Source organism: Rutilus rutilus, assembly GCF_951802725.1.
Source record: "Rutilus rutilus genome assembly, chromosome: 7".
In the NCBI taxonomy this organism is placed as follows: Eukaryota; Metazoa; Chordata; class Actinopteri; order Cypriniformes; family Leuciscidae; genus Rutilus; species Rutilus rutilus.
The window spans coordinates 3,059,824-3,085,694 of record NC_140221.1 but is presented as its reverse complement, the minus strand read 5'-3'; the positions used below and the strand labels follow the sequence as shown (position 1 = coordinate 3,085,694).

The 25,871-nt window shown below is 38.8% G+C and overlaps 1 protein-coding gene across 3 annotated transcripts; it reads right to left on the bottom strand.

Annotated features, from left to right (window-relative positions):
• Positions 1-215: 215 nt before the first annotated feature.
• On the bottom strand, positions 216-25,345 carry ythdc1 (YTH N6-methyladenosine RNA binding protein C1). 3 transcript variants are annotated; one of them, XM_084414280.1, is made up of 16 exons: positions 25,131-25,345; positions 24,418-24,519; positions 23,578-23,870; positions 18,105-18,465; positions 12,341-12,394; positions 10,993-11,087; positions 10,785-10,893; positions 8,179-8,296; positions 8,003-8,087; positions 6,671-6,840; positions 3,140-3,219; positions 2,797-2,833; positions 2,678-2,717; positions 2,144-2,209; positions 1,879-2,043; positions 216-1,136 (listed from the first exon to the last, which is right to left on the bottom strand). In XM_084414280.1, the coding sequence occupies exons 1-16, from the start codon at positions 25,156-25,158 to the stop codon at positions 915-917; spliced, it is 2,025 nt and encodes a 674-aa protein (XP_084270406.1). In that variant the 5' UTR covers positions 25,159-25,345; the 3' UTR covers positions 216-914. The 3 variants fall into 3 exon arrangements, with proteins under 3 accessions (XP_084270406.1, XP_084270408.1, XP_084270407.1); XM_084414282.1 differs by having other exon boundaries at positions 1,906-2,043; XM_084414281.1 differs by having other exon boundaries at positions 18,105-18,462; positions 25,131-25,315.
• Between the last annotated feature and the right edge of the window lie 526 nt (positions 25,346-25,871).

Here is a 25,871-nt window from a genome sequence, read left to right as displayed (position 1 = left end):
ACAAATATTTACAACATTAAAAGGCAACATATTTCACCCCTTAACTTTTTAGAAAAATGGATCTCAGAATCTCTGATCAGAATGGTGAAAAAACCACTTTAATGATGCATTTATTGTATATAATTCACTATACAAGTATTATATTAAGCTTAGTGTGAAGGAAGTTTTTTTTTTTATACTCAGTGAATGCTATATTCATATAAACGTAAAACACCAGCAATTCACTTTCTTTTATTTTTTTTTGTACAAAAAGTATCCATATAGTATCCAACAGATACAGAACAAATGGCTTAAGTCATTTTACAAACCTTCATGACATTTATCCTTTGACTTAGAGGAAGCAAGTGTAGGAATATTTACCCACTTCCCAATCAAAACACTAGAAAACAGGCCTGGCTTCAGACAAAGCTAAAGCTAAAGCAACATACTTGATACAACCGTCATATTGAGCAGTGCTTTGGAATACTGGCACCGATGACCTTATTTAAATGTACAACAGAAATCACAAAGACAGGCGCAGTGTTAGCGAACACCTAAAAACTGCAATAGCCACGTAAAGAACAGACAGTCTGCTCACAATCCAAAAGCAAGGGGGGAAAAAGAAACAAAAATAACATTAAAGGGGAAAGCAGCTCCATCTCAACTATGTTGATCCAGCTACAGAACCAATTATAAAAAAAAAAGAAAAGGGTAAAAATGCTTTTTGGTTTCACAGTTAAAGTTTAATGCACTGCATGCATGATGCTAACAATGGCATGGGACTGAAAGAACATTAAAAAAAATGCCCAGAAAGATTCAGTTCAGCTTTCTGATGAACATTAACTATTTAAAAAAAAAAGAATAATCAAAAGCTAAATCTAACACACTATCTACAAAATGAAAGAAAACAAAAACAGGTTTAAAAGCACTTCTCCCTATCTCCGGTATCGGCCCCTCTCTTTTTCCCTCTCACGATCTCGAATTCGCTCTCGTTCGCGATCACGTTCTCTGCCGCGCTCTCGCTCTCGGTCGCGACGCCCGTCCCGGGGTCGGTCTCGCTCTCTCTGCCGGTCACGCTCGCGCGGGCGACTCCTGCGTCCACTCACCACGGCCTGTGTTCGTCTCAGGAAATCGTCCACACGCATATCGTAGTCATGCTGCCAAACAAAAGTTTGAAAGTACGAGTAAGCAAAAAACGTAACATTAAAAAACACACACACCGGCTCAGTTCCAAAACCTAGTGAGCTAGTCTAGCCAGTCGACCCAACACTCACAGACTGGCGACATGTAGTGTTGGGTTGCTAGTAGGAGTTCCCACTACTTTGGTACACGGCTGGGCGATATCGATGGTTTATATCTAGATATTAGTCAAAAATGTGATATTTAATATTATGGGTGGCTAAACTCAGAAAGATATGAACTGTTTTTGTAAATATTACTCAATATATACAGTCCGTTTAAGTGTATGATTCAAACTTTTCCCATGGTCTAGTGTTAAAAAAAGAAAACTCCTTTCTTTTTTTTTACAAAATACATTGATTTGGCACACAAGTATTGTGATAGTATCGATTTGGCATTATGCGCCACTGACCAATTTACATGCTTCTGATTGGTCATTGCATTCAGCACTCAACAGAAATGTCTGTGATTGGCTATAATGCTCAACGCTGCTAAACGCGTTGTTAATAGAAATATCTGATGCTTTTCACAGAGTGTGAAGCGTTTGAAAGCAGCTGCCATACGAAAAATGTTATCCATATAAATACATTATTGTGATAAACACAATATTCCCTAAATGCTATATCGTCAGCAAAAAAATATCACAATCATATCGCTAATATTCGATGTATCGCCCAGCCCTAGGTAGCTTTCGAGCCGCTTTAAGTGGCTAAACTTTACCAAACTGGAGGCGAAAGAGCGAACAACCCTCTTTTCCCTGAAGCGGGCATCATGGGGCATGGGATGGTGTCCGGAGTAAGGAGGGTGGGCCTGCGGTGGAGGAGGATGATGATGATGCTGGTAGTACGGGTGCTGGGGGGGGTGCTCCATACCAGGGTATGGGGCCTTCAGGAAAGAGAGAGAAAGAAGAAAAAAGTCAGAATTTAAACAAATGGATGACCAGAACAACAGATTCAGAAACCCCAGGGAATACAGTCAATCTCACCATTCCCTGCCATGGTGGTGGAGGCCCGATGTTGTGGTGGAATTCTCTCATGTAGTCGTTGTAGGACTAGAAATAAGAAAATAAGGGTTAATAATGTTTATATGTTCATTCATGACTTGATGAAAGTTAATTAGCAACTACAATAAAACAAGCTGGGAATTCAAGTCAACCAAAGTTGAGCCTATTGGCTTTTGAATGAGCGTTCCTGGTGTCACTGTGCATATAGTGCATGTTATTACCCCTCCAGCCAAATAAAAAAAAAAAAAAAATTGTCTTCATAATCTAACAAAAATATAGTCCCTTGAAACTAATTTACTTTGGCTTGAATCCCACTTATTTTTCAACTCCACAGCTTCATTCTGGTACGTAATGCCGACTTCTTCCAATTCAATGATATTCCAATGGATAAAATAAAGTCTCTAACACACATTTTCTTCTGATCATCAAAATTTAGCTCTACAGGAGATTTTAATCAATAAAACGGGTTGTGAATGGCATTTCACGTTGACTTAAAAGTCAAGAAAACAAACTTACTCCGTTGAGAAACACATCTCTCCTAACACCGGTGAAGCGCCTGTGAAGAGACATTACGTGACGTTATAACACATGTACCATTTAGAAATGCAGGATGATGAGGGAAAGACGAGACCAACCTGTCCACAGGCTGATTGCGAGGGTCCTGCATAAAACCTAAACGGACAGCGAAAATGAGACAGATTTCACCAACGACAGAAAAACAGCACCAACAATAAAACCAAGTCACAAATCGACAATTTGATTTAAAAACACAAAAGCTACAACAATCTTGGCCCAAAAAAAAAAGAAAAGAAAAGAGCAAACGTTCAGGGTGCAGTTCAGATGCCATAGTTTGACCTACGGTACAACCCTTAAAACACAAGTCACTCGAGCCGTAACACGGGTAGAAGAAACACTTCTCGTTCTTTCAGAAACCATGGAACAGAGGAAATATGAGCGCTACACATTGCAGATATTGACCTGGTCTCTGGGGGAATTCTGGAGTGTAATCAATCCTGGGCCGCTTCCGGTTGTGCATGTCATATTCTTCAGGACGACGCCTACGTAAATCAGGTACATTAATGTGAAAGATGGCACTGATTTAAGAAAACAGACAGACATGAAGCATACAGTCAACAACACTTTTCTTTCAGTTAACAGTGTGTGTGTGTGTGTGTACAGGAATACATATTTTAGCGGATTTCTTTTTCACTGTACAATCTCATTTTAGTTCATGATAAAATACTCGGTGAGCAACTAAATTAATTCTTAAACTGCATGACACGTCAAGTAAAACACATCTGTAAGAAAGTGCTGTACATTCACACAAACCTAGGACACAATATTTTTTTTGCATATTAACATAAAACAATAGTCTGGGTTCAAAACAATCTACTCTCAGCATTTGTGGAAAAATGTTGATTAGGGCTAGTGGGCTAGTTTCTATTTAAATGGTTTAATTTTTGATATTTGAAGCAGCTGTGCTTTTATTGGCATAAGTCTGACTCTTAAGTCTTTCAATTCATCTACTGTACAGCCGTCACCACAGCCATCGTGTTTACAGCATTGTTGTGTTTTTACGAAGTGGCATCTCAAGACCCCTGCATTGTTCCATTCCTGACTGATTTTTAAGTTATTCTTCTTACAAACACCCCAAAAAATGATGTCTGATTGGGGTCAGGTGACAGTTAGAGCTCATTTTAAAAAGAAATGGCTACAGTAAGATGTTTAGATAAACATCAATAAACATTAAAATGCAGTTTCGAGAGTAAAGCCACAAGAGTGTGATGGAAATGCTTCAATTTCAGCATCATGTGCATGTAACGCAGAAACAAGGATACCAAAAGAGGTAAATCAACACAATGCCACAAATGCTGTTGCTAGAGCTGAACCCAGAACAGTCCTTTAGTACTAAGGCCACATTGATGTGTGTTTTTTTCACTGCTCAATCCTCAGCAGAGCTCTACGTTGTGAGTATTTCACCACCTTCAAATGTAAAATCTTTGTTGCACACCCATGCAAGTGAAATCAGACACCTAAATCAACTCAAATAACACCATCAGAATAAACCTCCCAATGCATCTCACCCAATTGGAAAATTGTTTTATGGAGCATTTGATGACTTTGGCTGTCTTCCATTCAAGTCAACAGAGAAACGACAGAACATCGGGACGTTCGCAGAGCATTCTGGATACTGTGCTTTGGCCAGGGTCTGGTAGGATGAGTTTCACATTACATTGTCCTGTCAAGTTCCCCAACCCGGTTCTGTTGTGCTCCATCTACCTGTTTTTGAAAGCTAAAACATTCTGTGTGCAGTGTCATTTTAGTATTATTTATATAATTTAATAATTTGAATAAGCTTTTCATTTAAATTTTACTTACATTTTTTGTCATTTGTATTAGTTTTCACCATTTAGGCTTTATTTTTATTTCAGCTTTAGTTTTGATTTTATCTCCAGGTAGTAACTTACGTGATTCAACTTTACACGGAAATAAGAAATGCTGACATGACAACTAACTGAAATAAGTATAATCTCTATATTAGAGATATGTCAGCTTATTGTCAGCTTAATTTCAATGAACAAAAAACCAAAGCGCACTTCTCTGTTGACTTGGAAGTAAAACAACAAAAACCAGCCAATGACATCCAAATAGCAATGAATGTCAATAAAGTGTGATTAATATATTTGAGTGCTTAATTATTAAATGACTAATTTAAGTTATGTTACCAATATATTTTTGGATACCAGCTGTTGATCGGTCAAAGCCGCTACTATTTCGTACTGCCTATCACTTGACAAAGATATCAGATAGTTTGCTTATAAGCGTATAAAACCATCTAAGTACCAAGTATACATGTATAGAAGTTAGCATTAATGTTATAGTCCTGGACTTTAACAGTGTAACAGTAGAGCCCTGCTCAGAATTGTATAAAGACTTAGTCTAGCTTTCGCTGTGTGTCCTGAAGCCAAAAAAAACCCCCACATGCCTTCAAACTGTGCCATGAGGGATTGTTAAAACACTTTTTGATGAGTCTTTCTAGAAAGACTGTTCCTAAACTCTACTCGAACACATACTCAATATAAATAGGTGCCCTTAGTGAAAATGTCATTCTAACAAATGGTGAGAAACCCAATGTCAAAAACAACAGTATCTACAGTGGAGAACAATAAAAATCTGGTTGAGAGTGTGACATACCGCATTCTTGTAGTTTTGTGACTGCTAACGTTGGCAAATACTTTTAAAGAGTAAAAGTTCATATAAAAGTCCATCTTATGCTTTAACACATTTTTTTAAATGGGAGGGCCTGGTAAAGCAGAAGAAGGGGGGAGTGATAAGGAGTGGTGCAGTCCATTGCAAAGCAAACCAAAAAGACCAAGAGAAGATCCAGACATCTGGAAATAACCCTTCTCTTGGGGATACTCAGTCCATGGAGGGCTCAGAGAAACACAGAAGAAGGGAAGGGTGGAGGCATCATCATTTTACACCATCTTTAGTCCAAACCGCCTACCTACCACCAGCTGGAACATCCCATCGATTGAGAGGAAGGGGCTTTTTGTAACAAAGAGGGTGGGGAAAGGGGAGGGACGTGTACACATGTAATGCATCCAAACTGGAGTCCATCAGTTGGGGCTTTGGCCAGACAACGTGTAAATTGACAAACTTCCTCAAAACGTTTGTCTGGAGAAAGTAAGGATGCGTTTAAGTCCTTTTTGGGGCCTTTCTTTGAGCACTGTGGTATGGAACAGAGTTCATGTAAAGCAGTGCTCTATAGGGACAGTCCCTGGTGCGATTCGAGTCCATATGCACTGCAAACGGGACGACTACTCACTCCAGGAGCTTTTTTTGCCCTCCCTCCCTGTCTCTCCCTCTCTGTTTTCATGCTTTCCTTCACCGTTTTGACGCTACACCCCCGCACACTTCAACTATCTATATTCTCAAGCACACACCGGAGCTTTTTCTGGACAGGAAAACCATCAAAGAAGTCCCAAAATACGCTCCTCTTGACAGCTTTTTTTAAACAACGACTGCTTTCTGCCCCCTCAAATCGACGTGCCATCTTCTCTTTAATTATTAAGGCTCCTTTTAAAAGAGTCCCAAATTTGACTGGCTCTATCCCCCATGGACACTCCTGCAAGAAAAGGCTTTGGGAACAAATTTAAACACAGTCTCATCTACAGAAAGAAACAGACCTCAGTGCTACAACTAAAAAGTTAACTAGACCTTAAGTTGTTAACAGTTAACAGGCATATCAGGTCAATCGTTACACCATTTCAGCTCCCATTAACCATCAAAATTAACAATAGCACGCAGGATTTATGCTGTGACTTTCCCACAAAAGCCGCAGCCGGTCCGGTCTGCTCTGGTCAGCTTGGTTCGTTGCTCTTCTCTGACCCTCGCTCAAGTGACGATGAAGACGAAGGTGGAAAAATAACAAAAACGCACTTGTTCCCTTCGCATCAGGTGACAGGGACACAAGTGCGCACTATCAGTCCAAAGAACATTTCTAACCTTCCCACGTCCCGAGGGACGGGCTCTCTGTGGGGTAGTCGGCCCCGAGATCGAGGCTCTGAGTGCATCCTCCTCTTGTGGCGCATTTTGTGAATGACCTGATACAAGTCAATGCTCTCGTCAGGTGGGAAGAGCATGCACAGCTGTGTCCCGCAGTCTGGTTCGATCTCCTGCGGTCGGCCGTTTGCAGAGGTCCAAGTGATCATGCGGGACAGTGAAAAGAAAGAACGTTAACGTTTGTCTTTATGAACAGCATATTCCTTGGCGTCTATGGGACTAAAGAGTAGGGGTGTAAAAATATATCACAATACAAAAATGCAACAATATGTATCGTGGATAGTGACAATACATATTGTGTATTGTTCACCCAAAATTTAAATTACGGTGTGTGAAAAAATTCAAGTTTTCAGAGTTTTAGTGTCAGTACTACATTAAACTACTATATAATGTATAATAATGCAATGGGGGAATATTTGTAGGTTCTGATAATGCCAAATGTCTGATGTTACCAGTAAAAAGTTGCCTATATTATTTTAAATATATCTCGTGAGTGACAGAGCTTTTTCGTCTAAAATAATTCTGTATTTTCAGCTTCAGAATTATGAATATTGTTATTCTGGTGTCTCTACTGTCCTGTGCTTGGGGTTTCCAGCACCAAGTCCAATCCTGTTCATTTACACACACAATGTAACACCAAATTTAGCATTTTAATCAACAGTTCATTTTTTGTTAACCTTTTGCCATATGTCTTGGAGTATCGCAATAATATTGTATCGAATCGTGACATGAGAGTATCGTTACACCCCTACTAAAGAGCCAATGGAATGAGAGGCTAGTGAGAAATCAACAGGAAATCAATATTGCGGTCTTAGTGCATGTTAGTGTTTGGTCTCATCAATAAGGTTGGCACATATATAGCGTTAATTACACCTTTGATTTCCCTCGATGTTTGTTCAGAGTCTGTAGTGCTTGTAACATTTTTAAAAAAAGAGAAAAGACATACTTTATATCTTTAAAATGTACTCCCTCAGTTTTCATAAGTACAGACCAATAGCTTCATGTCATTACTTCCAGCAAAACTGTGTGTGAATGTAAAGCTGTCAGGGTTAGGTTATAGATGTGAAATTTCCAGCCATAAAAATCTAATGTGTGTGTGTGTCTTTTTTTCTGGAAACTTACTTTAATATTTTTCTGCAAAAAAAAAAAAAAAAGCTGCGAAAAATGGATCCCTTCTGGTATAACATCCTCTTCTTACAATCCAATCAATGGATACAAATGGATAAAACCAAGTAAAAGGAGTTAAAAAAGAAATTTCGTGATAATACGGCTAACCTGTCCATCACGTCCAATCTTCACAGGCTTGTGCTCGTTCCACGGGTTGGAGAGGTGAGCAGTTTTTGTGAAAGGTAATTCCCGCCTTTAAACAAGGAAAACAAACCTCAATAGCTCGATTGTAAACGAACAACAAACAAGCCAGACGGGGATATTGTTTTCTCATGGCTTTATACCTGCAAATCCAGTCAATTTTGAAGACTCCTCCAAGCATCTTGGCATTCATGCCTGCGGGCAGAACCCAGTGAATGGGAGAACCTCCATGATGAGACTCAGACGAGAGTCGAGCAAAACCTGAAACACAAACACACATCCTTAAGTGAACCTGCATTGAGCCACTTCGTATGAGTTTCCATTCACTCAGGTAAAGGGAAAATGATGTGGATTTAATGAATATGGTTGTGCCTTGAGCATGTAACCAGAAATTATGGGCAACAGACTAAAATTATGGCATTTTACAAGACAATGATATTATTAAGGCCATGACACACCAAGCCGATGGTTGACCCAGTTTTTGCAGCGTGTTTCCGAACTGTCGGCACTAATTGGACATCGTCTGGGGTATTTTGAGCGATTGAGCATGTTGAATCAGGATCCGTTGGCGTCGGTGAGAGAGAGCTCACTCTGATTGGCTGTTCAGCTAAGCGAACGAGTTAGTGCACAAAGTGATGAAAGCGAACAAAGAAGTCAAGACAGCACCGACAGAATTTTATGTCATCTTTCCAGAGCATGCCAATGCACAAATATTTTCATAACAACATGAGCCTCGTCTGGAAGGAAGAAAGTCATCAGCATGACTGATATTCAAAATTGTAAGCAAGCGCTGCTTTGTTTATGGTTTGTTTATCTGCAGTCCTAGGCTACGTTCACACTGCGAGCCTCAGTGCTCAATTCAGATTTATTGCTCAGATCCAATTCTTTTGTAGCGGTTCACATTGTTGTTTTAAATGTGGCCAATATCAGATTCCAGTGTCAACAGATCATGGTCCTGAACTTTCCTGCACGTCATCAATTCACCTTTATTTATATAGCGCTTTTTACAATACAGATTCTTTCAAAGCAGCTTTACAGAGATAACAGGAAAATAATTCAACAAAGTTTGGCTGTACAGCTGAAAATAGCATCATAGTACAGCTTAAGTAAGTTCAGTGTTGGTTAATTTTTGTTGTAAAAAAAGTTATTAAAGGGGTAATGAACTGGCTTTTTAAAGTTTTTTTATATTGTTGTCTGAGGTCAACTTATGACGTTCGCTTGGTTTTTACATTCAAAAACATAAAAATGAATAAGTAATAGGCTATTTTCTACCCTGGTTTTGAGCCTAGCTCCTGAAACGCTCGGTTTTTATGGGCGTGCCGCATTGAAGACTTGGAAGTAAACGCCCACGGCTATGATTGGATAACAGTGTTGCATAATATAATGAGTTTCATGTAATGCGTGAATCGGTTGGCGGGGCTAAACAGGCAGTGTTGAAGCAGGTGTTGATCATCCTCTGCGGAGGCGGTGTTTGATACCCTTTGACGTCAGATTCCCACTTTGAAAAACCTGTCGTTCGCTGTGCCTGGTGTCAATACAAGCTTTTATTGGACTAACAAGGAAGTTTTCAGGTCTGAAACTTACTAATTATTTTAGTATAATGACCTCTTATATGTCAAAAGCACAAGAAAAATTTGATTTCTCAATTCATCACCCCTTTAATTTAGTTCATTTATCTAAACAGCCGCTCTGGAGAAAACAGTGATGTCATCGTCCAGCTGAGTTCAGTTCTCATATAATGGTGTCAATGCAGGCAGATCAATAATATTGTTAAATATTAACATGCATAACCCGCATGCACAAAAGAATGATAAAAAGACATCACGCAGCACGCTGTCGTACGGAAGTAAACACAGAGAACCTTAACGTAAGCATTTATTGATGGTGTGATCTGCCGCGGGCGCCAGCGAATTTATGCACGGGCAATATAAAAAACGAAGACAAGAATATATATTAAAAAAAAAGTTTTTAGCATTATGATATGGGCCCTCATGTTTGCTTGTATATAGAGCTGTCACTGTCATACTCTGAGCTCTGACACATCACGGTCCTTCACCACATTTCACAACTGTCTTGATAACAAGTGGCTCGCATGAGCGTTGAATGTTGCTGTTGAATGAGGTAAAATTCACATGAATCCTGATATGACTGTCGCATTGCGAAACATCTGACCTGTATCAGATTTAACACCACATAAGTCAGAATTGAAAAGATCAGATTCCACGTGGTTTGAGCCATTCACACTGTCATGACAAAAATAGTCACATTAAACTTTTTTTTTTTTGATTTGTGCCACATTTACCTTAGGCCTGAACATAGCACTAGTTTGGTTTCCCTTTTAAAACGACGAATATAGACTGCTAATACAGACAGTTATTTCCTTAAACGCAGGCACAGAACACACATGCTAGTTGACATTCGCCTGTAGTCCTCTTGGCGTATTCAAGCACAACATTTTGGCCGAGACGCAGTCGACACGAGGCAACAAAAGTCAGCTTTTGTCGGCTTGGTGTGTCACCGCTTTTATGTGTCAAGCATCAATGCTGTTGTTCTTAATCAAAACGTTTATGGCGGTCCACAGAACTGTGCAGGAACTAAAACATACAAGTGTTATTGGCACTCTTGAGGTTACAAGTCCCTCTTAAATCATAGCAAATCACATGCTCTAATTCCTTGAATTGTTTCTTATGGGTTTATTGTCCATTTATGTTTGGTTTTCCTTATGGAAGTTTTTCTTTTTAAGACATACCTTGAAACTTTCCACTCTCCCTAACTGAAAAGATTAGCACAACACTTCGAGCAGCGCGAAAAGCAGCGTTGAGTTTTTTCTCGTTGACGGGCAGAGTGGACCACACACCCTGTGAAGAGAGAACGCACGCCATGTTAACTGGGTTAAGCTTCCATTAAACTCTTAAATCTCTTAAATCAAACTATAAACAGGGCTGTGAGTGGCACACCTTTGCTTTAGCCAGGGAAACATTCTCATGATTGTTGCTCTTAATTAGAAAAAACCTGGCCTCTCTCAGGATATACTTCAGCTTGCTGGTTTGATCTTTAAATAAAAAAGACGAAAGGGGAGAAAAGCATATTATGAAACTGGTCACAAAATGGAGTAACACTAGTCAGTACACGGATGCAGCAACACCAATATTGAAAATAGACAACGAATTTTAATAGCAGTTAGTCAACTCTTTGCATAGAGAACATGTGTCAAGAGGCATCACATTTCAGTAGTAAAGCAACAAAATAACGATTTATGTTATGACAAATAAATTTGCTAAAGGCAAGTTGCCTGAAGCTAATTTTAGATTGGTCAGTTTAGTTTTGTGTAAACAAAATGCTAAATGTGAAAGAACGGATGCTGTTGCTAATGTTCAGCTAGAGGTACACGTCAACACGTAGTTCAGAAGTTTAGAGGCTCTGCAAACTGATTACATTTGTCTCCACATTTTCCCCCAAGTTTTAACATTGCACATATAAGACATAGGGGGCACATATAAAATACACTGAACAAAATGATAAACGCAACACTTTTGTTTTTGAGCTGAACTCAAAGATCTGAGACTTTTTCTATGTACACAAAAGGCCTATTTCTCTCAAATATTGTCCACAAATCTGTCTAAATCTGTGTTAGTGAGCACTTCTCCTTTGCCGAGATAATCCATGCACCTCACAGGTGTGGCATATCAAGATGCTGATTAGACCGCATGATTATTGCACAGGTGTGCCTTAGGCTGGCCACAATAAAAGGCCACTCTAAAATGTGCAGTAATTTCATAATTTTGTTCAGTATATGTTACTCCATATCTGCTAAACCACGGTTCTTCTACCAGGGAGTCTGCAGGGGATCCTCCAATTAATGTTTGATCACAAATAATTTTTTGTTAAATTAAAACATGGGTAAAAAATTACAATGTCACATGCTAAGCACCCTCAAATGAATGCAAGAGCACCCTCAGGTGATACTGTACTAATATCATATTGGCAAACGCAAGCGGTCCAACGGATCACCAAACTCATGGTTCAGATCATATTATGGTTTTTGATTAACTTAATTTTACCAGCCAGCGGTGTGAATAATTAATGTCTTCAACATGCGAGTTGGATTAAGATCAGGCCACATTTGATAAGAAATCAATTTAACAATCTAGGTACTTTTAAAGGGCTCACAAACTCTGAAACTCTCAACAAAAAACACAGGATTCACTGCGTAAAAAAAAAAAAAATATTACTGCTAGAGATTACAGACATGACAATACAATTAAATACGCAGACATTATCTGAATGTGTGTGAGATGTTCTTACCCTTCCTCACAGCTCTGACAGAAGAGGACAGTTTTTCATGTTTCTTTTCAGACCCTAAAAGTCAAGAGAGACACCAGGCTTTAACATTCAGCTCAAAATGCAGACAGAAACTGCTGGCAGTCCATGATTTTGACTGGTCCTACACAGATCATGAAACACGCCAATGCTGCACAACTGGATTTAACAAAGATCATTCAGATTCATTCCCACAAGCTTTACATCATGGTATATGATTAGCGAGACAAAATCTAGTTGTTAGAAATTCACACTATTTCAGGTTGCCATCAGGTGTGTAAAAATATAATCAGAAGGATTCAGCTATCTGTAATCTGACCTGCCTCACCAAAGATTTAGTCAATTTATACTTAAGCCAATCAACAATTAAGGCCCTGATACACTTCAAGCTAAAATTAAATAACGAACTGGTATGACAATTTCGAACAAAATCAAAAAAAAAAGCTTGTTTTTGGTTCACTCCGACTGGTAAACACCTTCGTCTACCATTGGTCCATGGTGATGATGTAATAGGTGGGCGTGGCTCTGAGGCTCCGCCTCCTTTGACATGGAAATCTTCTCCGGTTAATTTCTTCTGTTCAGTCTGTCAGATGCGAGTGAAAACGTGAACACAGTGGAGAGCTGCTTTATAGTAGAAGCAATTCTAATCGTTTTTTCATGTTTAATATGGCAAAACTGTTGGGTGTCAAACTCAGTTCCTGGAGGGCCAATGTCCAGCAGAGTTTAACTCCAACCCTAATTAAGCACACCTGCGTTCATGGTTACCAGAAACTTCCAGGCAGATGTTTTGGAGCTAAACTCTGCATGACAGTGGCCCTCAAGGAAATCGATTGTATAAAGTGAGATATAAATAAACATGACGTGACTTGAGCTTGTGCTAACACATCCACATCACTATGATCGGATGCTTTCTTGACTACAGTTTCATGGTTGTTATTTTTTGTTTCATTTATGGTTTCATTTGTTGTCATTTTTGTTGTGTTTGTTTTTGTTATTGAGAGGAAAGCATGCAGCACACATTCATCTAAACACTGCTCTGAGAAGCCTGGGCAGCGTCGGGATGTTCACTAATAGTATATTTCTCAGGTTTTTCAAACAACTTTTTACCCCTAAGCAAAGAACGGAAAAGAACTTCGCTGTGAGTATATTGGGGCCTTCACAATCCAATTTTAGCCTAAATCTTACCATTACAACAACGGTTAAGTATTTATTACTGCTCTAAGGAACAGATTATTACTTTTAAAATGGCTCTCTGAAAATGTTAAACATTTAAGCTGTCCCAGTTGATCAATTGGGGTTTCTTGCATAATTTATACTCAATTCACGTAGCCACGTAAAAAGTAGGGGTGTTGAAAATAATAGTTTCTATGATAGATTGTGATGCGGACGTGGGCGATTCTGCATTGATGTAACAGACTATAATCGATTATAGCCTACTGGCATTTCCCTGACATCATTCGGCACATGTGTGCATCTCGCGCTAGCATAAAATGGCGGAGGGAGGCGAAACACAAAAGCGAGTTTTAAAAAAATGCACCCACTGTTTTAACATTTACTGCGTGCGTGTGCGAGCATTATTGTAACTTTAGTACACTACTTGACAGTTTCATGCGCTTTTAGTATTTACTAGTGTTTATTAGTTCTAAATGCTCCGGTTGTCTGCTGTGTGTAGAGTTAAGTTTTGTTTGATGTTTGCTACATTCAGGAAGAGTGCTTTCTCCGAGCAGATAAAAGTAAAATTGAGAAATTCAACGCATCGTGATTTAGAATTGAATCGTTGACATAATAACCGTAATCGAATTGAATCGTGAGACCAGTGACGATTCACACCGCTAGTAAAAAGCGTGACGACATACAGACAAGTTGGTCCTTATCACAAAATAAATCCCTTGAGGGTGACCACCCTGTCGTGGCTTATTTTGCAATAATGACGAGCTGACTGTACATTATCCATTAGATAATTTTATACTTAATTTTGCTTTTTCTTTGAAAGCCGCCAGAGCAGAGGCAAGTCAGGTTACACTGCTGCTGAACGAACTCCAATAGCGACTAAATCCTAATCTGAAATCTGTGACTTTGAACAGTTTTATTAGTATTATTACTGCCATAACTATTAATGTTGTTATTGAGCGGTTAAGGGATTATTTAATACCTGTATAGGATTCAGAAGCTGAACTTCCACTTCTATCAAAAACGATTGGTGATATCCCTCTAGCGTGCTTCTTGGCTTTGCTTTCCTCATCTGAACAGTAAATGGGAGAACATGGTCCCTTATGTTAGAATATCAAGGATTATTTGAGATCTCTTGCGCTCCGATTTCTAGTCAGATAGTTTTTCTGTCCTTTGATGAACACAGCCAGGTAGCGACCCGAAGTGAAAACTTCTAACAACATGAGATTGACCAGTCACAGGTAAGAAAACAAGTGGGGCAAGGCAAGCAGGAAATGTAATATTTTTGTGGGACCTCTTTAATGAACAGGTCTGCTCCAAAACCCAGAGAACTGCCAACCTAGGCAAAGCGGTGGCCATCATAAAGGCACTCGTGATTTGAAGGCGACTGCAAAAGAGCTGCAAAATTATGTTGCCTAATTTTGGCCAAACTATTTGGTAGCACTGCATGAATGCTTCACAGACAAAGAAACAGCAACAGTCGGGTTACGGAAGTAAAATAGATTTTTAACGATAACTTTAAATACAGACCTACTGTGAGCAACGATGTTGTTAATCGAGGTAAAATAGATCAGTATTTTGTTTTTGCCCATTTCTGTGCCACCCTTATAGTCCAGTCATTTTCAGCCAAAATGGGGGTCAACCTTGAACAAATTGCAACAGAAGCAAACTCAACTGATTTTGTATCCTCAATATGTCCTGAGTAAGAAAAAAAAAAGCCCAGAAGAATCCCATTAGGGGAAAGTTTCGAAAAAGACCCAAAGAAAACCCTAAAAAGACCCTATTCATTAGGGGTGTAATGATATTCTCTTCCTCAGTTACAGAATAAACATGAATGGACACCTGAAGGTATGTTGAAAGATACAGTATACTTACTGAAAGGCATCATAACTCATGTAATCACTCAATCAGTGTTTCAACAGCGGAAATACGTCAACGTTCACATAGCTTTATTTACCTCAGGCAAGTCATTCAGTGCCCACAGCTTGTTGGTTTGCTAAGGAAATGAACTCTTTCACTAAATAAATGCACTATATTAGCCTATATATTATATTTGACTTAACCTGTTAATGACATCTTGATTATTTAATGTATGTTTAAAATATCTGTCATGAAAATGACAGCAACTGTGTAAATGATTATATTTCAATAATAAATTAGAGTAAAAATGTTAATGTAAAAAACTGCCTTATGTGCAGTTTACATGTTTTCATACAATTTGTTACTTGAGTGTTTATTATTATTATTATTATTATTATATCTAAAAATAAATAGCAACTGAATTTAGGCTAAAAGTCTAGGCTCTGTTGTTAAGCTTTAATGTTATAGTAATGTGCAAGTAAGGGCTCCTATATAGTTTACAGCATTAGCAGATACATTTTTTTATCCTTGCGAAACGTTTACTTGTAATTGAATTAATTTAAAGACAAGGACACAATTTGTTAATTAAAGCACTGTTTAAAAAAAAGAAGAAAAAAAAAAAAGAAGCAATTTTAGCTTTCTGAACCCCCCACTCCACCTAAATGAACCGAACAGAGACGTCAAAACCGTGGGACGTACCGAACCGTCAGTTTTGTGTATCGTTACACCCCTACTATTCATACGCCTATTCATTCTTTTTCTTACATGAATAGGGTAAAAATTTTAACCTTTAGATATCACCGTGAAAATTACTGAGTTGATTACTTACATCAAGACAAACAAAAAATGTATTACAAGTTTTTTTTAATTGTTTGTTAACATGGACAAACGGTGCATGATCTAATTACGTATATGCTAATTTGCATAAATACCACAACAGATCTAAACATTGGGTCTAGCCAGGTGAAAATGTCTTGTTGAATCTTGTTGACATATAACAGTAAAATACTTGATGTTAAGGTCTGAATGGAACCCATTTAGGTTACCCATGAGCATTAATACATAGAGGCAGGAAGAAGTACTTTAGAAACCATCAACTCAGTCATTTTCATGGTGATATCTAAAGGTTAAAATTTTTACCCTATTCACGTGAGAAAAAGAATAGGCGTATGAATAGGGTATATTTGGGTCTTTTTCGAAACTTTCCCCTAATGGGATTCTTCGGGGTTTTTTTTTTTTCTTACTCAGGACATATTGAGGATACAAAATCAGGTGAGTTTGCTTCTGTTGCAATTTGTTCAACCTTTTCTTCATAAAATGACTGGACTATTAAGTGTTTGAATGGCCAACCCCATGAAAAAAAAATACTACGTCAAGCCAACATTGGGATTTAAACGGATCACTTTTATGATTCTTTTATGGCATTTTCCATTTCTGAGCTTGAAAGCAGGTGGTCATATTGAACCAGAAATATTCCCTTAAAGGGGATCTATTATGACCCTTTTCACAAGATGTAATATAAGTCTCTGGTGTCCCCAGAATCTGTCCGTGAAGTTTTAGCACAATTTTGTTTGTCCCTGTGTGAGCAAAAACACAGTTTTCGTGTGTGTCCCTTTAAATGCAAATGAGCTGCTGTTCCCGGCCACCTTTCCAGAAGGCTCATGCTTTGGATACTCTGGCAACAACAAAACTGGAGAATGTCAAGCAGCCAAAATGTTAGAAATTGTCAGTAGTGATGTGTTCAGCCTTACATGTTCGAACCGGAGTCGGAAACTGATAGAGAGACTCAGGAAGAAGATACAACTTTTAGAAAGCAACTGGCTCACTCAGGGCGGGATCTACTGGTGCGTTCAAGTCCTCCTGGGAAGTCGTGTTTACGACGGCAGGTGTGTTCAAGTCACTTTCGTCGGAGTAAGATGGCAGTGTACTTTCTCTTAATCAATTACACAAAAATACTGCAAGGTTCTTAAACTCTAGTTCTAGAAAATGAAGAACAAATATTTGCTTTTTTATGTTTTTAGTTCATTTATGAAGCCAACTTTATCGTTACATATTACATTGTTATTTTATAATGCTATCATATTCAGTGCAGGCAATTAGCTTACTGCGCTGTAAATAGAAAAGCCTGACAATATCACTGCTAAATACCTTGAAGTATTGTGGTATTCCGCCTTGTTTCTCACTGACACACACACCTAACTCGTAAAGATCGGGGCTTAAAGAAAATCCAGAGCTTCCCACTCGTATTTTACGACATTGTGGAGGCGTTCATGTGCGTTCAACTCGTAAATACGATCTATACGAGATGACTTGAACGCACCAAAAGCTAATAGGGCACTTCATCACCAAGTGATGGGCGTGGCTTACGTAAGAGTAGGGGGAAATCTGAAACTCTTTGTTTTGGAGAGACTGTTTATGAATTATGTGGATTTTTACCATTATAGGCTGGCTGTTTTACACACACACTCTGGACACGTGTTCAAACACCTTCTTAAATCCAACATTTCCCTTTAACATTGCAAACCAGTCAGATTTATGTAGACTGAGGCGGCTGACTAGTGTTTGGAACAGAGGATTTTGCAACTTACCAGAGAACATCAACAACATGAGCATGGGGATTACGATCGGCACATCTCAAATTGTGAGAATTGTACACAAAAGACGTTTTTTTTCCCAAATAATCTAATCTAACCAGCCTGCAAACTTCAGTAGCTCATACCTGACGCTTCTGAGCCCGAGGCTGAATGAACAGACTCTCCCTCCGAGAAGGACACAGACTCAGACTGGGAGTCACTGGCCTCACTGCGAGTGTCGTAGTCATTCTGTTCGTTTCCCTCCTGTGGGTCCTCTTCCTCCAGTTCATACTCTTCCTCTTCCTCCTCCTCTTCTTCATCCCCTTCCTCCTCCTCCACTTCCTTCTCTTCCCCTTCCTCCTGCATGGCTCCTTCTTCGACGTCAGAGCAGTTTCCTTCAGAGGAAGCCACGGAGCTGCCAGTCACGTATTCTTCTGAATGAGGCTCTTCCTCTCTGGAGGAGCGACTGGTTCTGCCTGTACTGTCCTCACTGGTCCTTCGCATCTTCTGAAAACAAGTGCAATGTATTACACACCCTGCTTGCTATGCAACATATATGACGAATGATTAGTTTTAAAAATATAACTTAAATGTTTTTTAACTGAGTAACTGTGGTAACTATGGTACAGTTATGCCTGGTTCAGATTACACCATTTTTTTGTCTGTTACGATAGCCATTGTGTCAGATTATGCGATAGTGACTCCTAAAATCTTGTGTCGTGGACAAGAAACATGCCAGACTACCGACTAGTCATTGCGTGCCGTCTCACACACGCAGACATACGCACGCTCGCTCGCTCACTCACAAAAAATTAAACAATGTCTTTTTAATCATGGTGTTGGTTGTCGTCCACTACGACACATTACAATTGAATCTTGCGTCCCGGCGGCCGTTGTCATTTACGAATCCCCACGACACCCTACGTTGAACGGATCGTGCCAAAATCGGGCTAAAATCACGTAATCTGAACCAGGCATTAGACACTGAAATTATGGTAAAAATGAAGTAAAAGAACCATCAAGAAGATGCAAATACAAATCTGAGTATGTCTGATGTAACGTGTCTGCGATCAGATGGTGTGCGTAGCAAGTTTGAGCACACGTAGCATGTACGTGTAATTCTCAAACATGAGCAATCTTAGTCCAGGGAACTACACTGCGACCAAAATGGTCGCATATGCGACCTTTTGAAATGCCATTGCGACCAAAATTTTTAATGGGTCGCAAATGTATCACTGATTATTTTTGTACCTATGTTTTAGGCAATATGCTATGAATTACTATGAGCATTTATTAAAACAGAAATGTGTATTTTAAGAATACGTTTTATAACGTGCTCTGAGCATTCAATACATCAGTTGGCTTCAGCCCCGCGACCGTTACTTAGATTAAAACATACCATTGTATCTGCGCGACTCGCGAGCTCTCTCTCTCTCACAAATACGGACGCGCGCGCGCACACAGAGAGAGAAGATAATTGTAAAATGAAAATTGACGGGCTATAGTTTAAATTTTGTTCTTGCTTGTTTTTTTTTTTTCTGTCAAAATGTCGGAAAGCATATTGTATTATCCATCCATGTTTTTAAAATTCGTTAAATGACGGACGTTTTACAACACAGCCCTCGTTATATGTCGGATTCGTCAAACTTAGCCTACTTGATATTATTTTTAGAATACGTGATTCGTTACGCTATTATTGGACTCCTGTCTATTCATTGTCAACTGTTTTCTGTAAATATGTTTGTTTACTAACATTTATGCAGCTAATGCCTGTCCTGTTTAAAATGCGCAATGTTCAAATGCAAAGACAGCACGTCACAAATAGAAGCTCTTTTCCCTGTGCTATTTAGTATCATATTTGGTTATTGGAATAATAAATTAAGTAGCCTATCTTTATTGTACACCTGTTTTTTTTTTTATTTGTTTTTTTTACTGTTTTCTAGGGGTTTCTTAATTTTAGACAAGTTGACCAGCACACATTATATACAATTCAATGCTATATAATGCATGTGTGTCCTATGTGTGACATATTTTGCACACAGGTAAAGGTGCCCAACATAAGTCATTTCTAAAGTAAAAAAATAAATAAAATAAAAATAATGTTTCAATAATAATTGAAATATTATAATAAAAAATAATTTCCAAATGTTTTGGAAAATATCTCTTTATTTGATTATAAGTAAATTTGTTTTCTATACAGAGATATCGATATCGGCCATAACAGCAATATTAATATCGGTTATTATCGATATCGGCCACAATTTTCACATCGGTGCATCACTACTTAAGAGTTCAGGAGTCTGCCCATCTGTGCCAACCATAGCATGTTGAAATCCATTTTTGGCACTTTATTGTGTACTGTATTTTCTATTGCAGTAAATCTATCCCAACTAATGTTAAAGAAAACAAAAACAAGAAGGCATGTGGTTTAAAAGATGGCAAGTAAAAAAGCACATCTGTATGCAATACAGTTTCATTATTGTTCATTATTATCCAGAGCGGCTTACTATAAACAATTTGTGCGACCAAATCATGTTTTGCGCCAGTAACTGAAAAAGTTAGTAGCGCAAGTGCCACCAGTGGAAAAGGTTAGTGTAGTTCCCTGTAGTCTCATCAATCACTTAACGCAGTACTAGTCTCGGTCAAACTTAGGGTTGGGAACTGAGAATCTGTTCTTATCCAGAATCAGTGTTTTCTGAAAAACACCGGAACCATGCGAGATTCCGGTTCCGAAAACTGTTCGACTGGTCCGATGTGTGGGCAAAGCAATGGGAGCGTATCCTTTAATAGCGACGTCTCACCTCATGAATATTAATGTAGTAAAGTAACTCATTTAACTCGCTTTGCGTCAGATATCAATGCAGAGAGAGACAGAGTAGAGCTGCATGATTAATCTTTAAAAGTTCTCTCTCATTTCAAACACCCACGTGATCTTATTCCTAAATGACAACGATTCTCATTTGTCTGTTTAACCCTTTGACAAAATCACACCGGTCCATTCAGATCTTTGTTTGCGCTGTCGCTGATCCAGAGAGAGCAGATGTCACGTATAAGTATGAAACAGCTTCACAAACAGTCTTTTCAACCACACAGTATCATTAGTAATGTTCAAAGGATCACAGAAGTACTAAAAGTGTAGCCTGGAAATCCAGACCTAAATCTGAAAGATTAATGGTCTGGCGTCGACTAATGAAAATCGGCCAGCTCGAGGGGCGGCACCAAGCGTGCATTTGAAAATCTCACTGCACGCAATTGGATAACACTATGACCAATCACAACAATAAACCCCATACGCTTAGCTACCAGCGGAGCTGACTGGTAGATTAGACTCTTGCCGTATCCGGTCGGCAAAACGTCCTTCTTGCAAAGGAAGGATTCGAGCGGCGTCTTCTGTTCCTGTTTTAGATAAAAAGCCAAGTCTAACTCGTTCATTGTAGCGGCCAAAGCCGTTTCAAACAACTGGTATTCATTAGTGCTGTAGCGGTGCGTCGTAGCGGTTATTTATTATTTATTTATTTTTTGCACCATTCCCGGAGGTACAGCTCGCCACACACACACCGCCCGCCGTGTTATTCTGCCATGTTTTCTCCCTTTCTTTCCAAACCGCGACAAACGCCAGTCTCCTTTCTCTGCAGAATGCCATAAATCCGCTCAACCAATCACAGAGCACCATTCCACGCATTGTAAACAGTAACGGTGGCGCTCTGACACCCGGCATCCTAGTTTTTCTTATCTACTTTGCACTTTTTGATCAACAAACAAACCAAAAAATTAATACATTTGACGGCATTGATGAACCTGTGGTGGATTCTGCCGTAGGGAAGAAACGTAAGCCATCGAAATCTAATCATTTACGTGAGGAGATTAAGAAGATGAGGCACGCGGGAGGAAGAGAAATGCCGACTGTTGCTTGTTCTCACACGACAGCGTCAAACTTCTGTCGAATGCTGACACGTTAACCCCAGGGGATCTTTTAAACAACTTTCAATTCTTGTACTCAAAGTCAACGAAAACCGAGCAGGACCTAAGCCATTTTACAGCTGATCGCCGTCAAAAAAGAAGGTCGCCGTCGTTCAGAAGGTATTTCTTAGCGATGGCTGATTGAATGTAGCCTATGTTTAGTCCAGATTAGACCGAGTTCAGAGGCTGTCATATGTGGATCAACTTACTTTGTTGTGTATTTTCAACAGTTTCAATGTGAAAAATAACTTTTATATTGATTCAATGGATTAATTGCATAAAAAAAAAGGATTTATCACATTTATACTATATTATTAAGAAGTAAACATTGTAGCTGACAAGTGTGTTTATGTCAGAATGTTTATTTTTAAACCACAACCTTCTAAGTGCTTCTTTTACCTATATATTTAACATATCTTTTGCATTTCTCATCCAAACAACGTCAAACTTGGCACTGCACTTACTCGTGCCCAGACAGCTGTCGAGTTTGAACTCCATCGGAGTAACGGTTCGACAGAGATATGCGAATAACAGACAGGATAAATAATTCCAATTAGTCGTTAGATTAGTCGACTAATCGATAAAATAATCGCCCGACTAATCGTTTAATTAATAATCGTTTACCCCAGCCCTAGTATTCATCCATAGCCATCTTGCAATGTTTACTAATGACTTCGACGTCACAGCGCTGTCGTCATCTCGCCTATATCAGATAACCCGATGTGATTGGTGCAGCTCAGATCGAGGGGCATATTTATCATTATTACTCGACACCAGAGTAACTCGCTGAGCAAATTCAACTTGTGCTCTCGCAAGAACTCTGGATTACCAGGGTACTAAAAGTGTATAGTTTGGATATAAACACTGATGTCTACGGTATCGACCAAAATAGAGTAAATCACCTTTTGAAAGTTGTTTCAAATAACGATTGTATCGATTACATCGTTATGCCACTAGGTGGCGACGAGTGACTATTAAAATAATGAGTCATTGAATCATTCATTCAAGAGGTTTGTTCAAAAACGCTGAATCATCCAGTAATGAGTCTTTATGAATCAATCATTCAAACCGATTTAAAAACAAATATTCTGCTTCACCTGTCTGGATCTTACATGTGTGTTCAAGCATCGTCTAGCCCTTCTGAGAGGGTTTTCTCCACTGCTGGAGATACAGAGAGGTCCCGAAATCTCCCAGAGAAAGCAGAAATGTTGATTTTCCTTCAGAAAAATTGTTAATTACTTTTGCAAAAGCGGCTAAATAATATGTTGACATTAACAGTCTATTAAACTCCTTTGACAAGTGTAAGGAATAAACACAAAAAGGATTGTTTGAGTTGAGTATTGTGCATTTTTTTCCTTACTATTTTTTATTAGTTGTTTCAATCATTTTTATGGAACCGAATCGTAAGGCGGAACCGGAAAATTTCATACGATTCCCAATGTTTCCCAACCCTAGCCAAACTACATTTAAAAGCTCACCAGAGACCGGTGTCATGCCGCTCTGAGCCGCTTTGCACTAACAGAAACTTCTTGGTCCAACATTGGGCTGATTTCACGGAGTTTGTTCATTTAGATCCCATTCTGTTTGCCATTTGTTCTTAATATAGGAATGGATAATTGGTTTTAGATCCATCTTAATACAAAAACCATCCTCTCTCACCTCTGTCAGCTCAGGCAGCAGGGGTTTGATCCGTCTCTGGGAGTCTCTGCTGCGGGACAGGCCTTTTTCACTATATCCTTTAGGCAGATCAGCCCGGGATCCTCTTCCAGTATGGTTCTTTCTGTCATCATAGATGTCTTCTGGTGCGTGTCTTCCTCTGGGATTGCTCGTCTTTTTGCTGTTTGATCCAGAAGAAGTGGCAGCTCTCTTTAGTTGCTGTCTGGTAGTGTGTCCTGAGGCTCTGAGCCGCTTTGCATCCTGGCTGTCTCCTCGTTCGTGCTTCCTTTTAGACCCTGAGGCATAGAGTAAACGAGCAGTTAATGTGGTAACAGAGCCAGACATATAAATTTAGCATGAAATGGAAATTGCAGTAGTGTTTTGTTCCATATTGTGGTGAGTGAGATAGCTTCACGAACAAGAAAAAATGTGGGGCAGGACTTAATATTGTCCATAGGGAATCGATTGGATTGATGGTGTTTTCTATTGGTTGATTTCATGTGAGTGACAGGTTGGCCCGCCCTCGCGCCAGTAAACATCAGATATGCTGTTGCATTAGTTAGTTATTTTAATTAAAGATTACAGGGAGGATGATTTTAAAAACAATAATGATGTGCACAGATAAAACACTGCAATATTACATTAAAAAAAACAGGAAGGGTCCATTTTTTACTTGAACATGACAGTCCAGCTCAGTGTGAATATTTTTGATTGATACTACTGTACCTAAACAAACAAAACCTGAACACTTGCAAAATGACTTAGCTTACAAGTATGAATAGTTTGTCAAAATTTGATGCAGTGAGGATAAAATCTGATCCGGTCAATGCTTTAAAATGGTACCTTTTTTCTCATTAACATCATGTTCACTCTCAGGGTTGTAGAGCTCATCATCCTGGTCAGGAGCATCAGTCAAAATGTCTTCCAGCACATTCAGTTCCCCATCTGGAAATAAAAGCACACAAATGTTGCATTTTAGTTTTAAGTATATTGGCATGCTATAGGTCACTCGCACCAACGTGAAACATTACAATATAGTTTTAAATACAATAGACTCGTCACTATATAATACAGATACAAAACAATAATAATAATATCAATTCAAATTAAATCAGCAAAAAAGCCAAAGTGATGTTTAATATTAAACTGTTCCCTTGAACGTGTAAGTGCAAACACTGTAGGCTAACTCATCCATTGTGAGACATCAGATATTGAAGTTACATAATGTGTTTAACAAAATGCATAACGTAACCGCAAATATGTCATTTACGTCAAATAAATAAAAATAGATGTTTCTGTCTAAAACTATACTCATATAAACAAAATCCTCCATGATACGTTAGCATCATGCTAAGCTAATGATCGCTGTTATGATTCCTCAACAAATGCATATCAATGTCTAGGAAGAATGTGGGTGATTTTAAAACTAAAAACTTAATTAATACCCAACAGCTAATAGTTTATATAATTAGAAATAAAACACGTGTGACGGTTTTGTTATACAAATCTGTGGCTAGGCTAACGTTACAGGTAAAAAAAAAAGAGAAAAGCTTTACCTTTCTCATCTCTCCTGTCGACAGACATTTTCAGCCCCCGTGGATTAAACACGCTTTAATGGGCCCCCCTTCTCTCTCTCTCTCTAGATTTGTTCTTAATTAATATGTTAATTCGTCGATATTTTAGAAAATGTGACACACCATTAAATGTTTTGTGCTTTGAGCGTGTTTGTCTGCTTTAAAATGGCGGATGTCTTCCTCCCGCATCGCAGTGCAAATGAGGGTTGCCAAATATTCAGGCTATCACGCCTTTGTTGTGCATCACTACTGTCTCAGGATATGGCTAGCAGTATTCAATAATTCCCAGGATATGAATTCTTGACATCAACAATTTAATTGTTACTAGTAAAAATGTCCCCGGTTTTGACATAATTTTACCCTAATAAAGTTTGATGACAAGTGTATGAGTAGGCTAGCTACCAAAAGTACAGCACTGATATTAAAACTAGCTTAAAAAGCTTAGTTGCCCAAGTCAAAATTACTGCCCCTTTCTCTCCAACCAGATTTTTTGAGAGGATTTTCTGTTTAGTAGTAAAGCCTGGTTTAGCCAGTCATGAACCACGTTATAAAACCATGAGCTGAAAGCGTGCCCTATTCCCTACATTCCCTGCTGGGATATCGGCCATTACTGGCATGGCTTTGTTTAGTTCTACTCAAAGGCCTAAGAAAGCTGTTTGAGCCATACACATTAACCAACATCAGAGAATTGTGAACATGCAAATGTGTTGTTCAATTATTAAA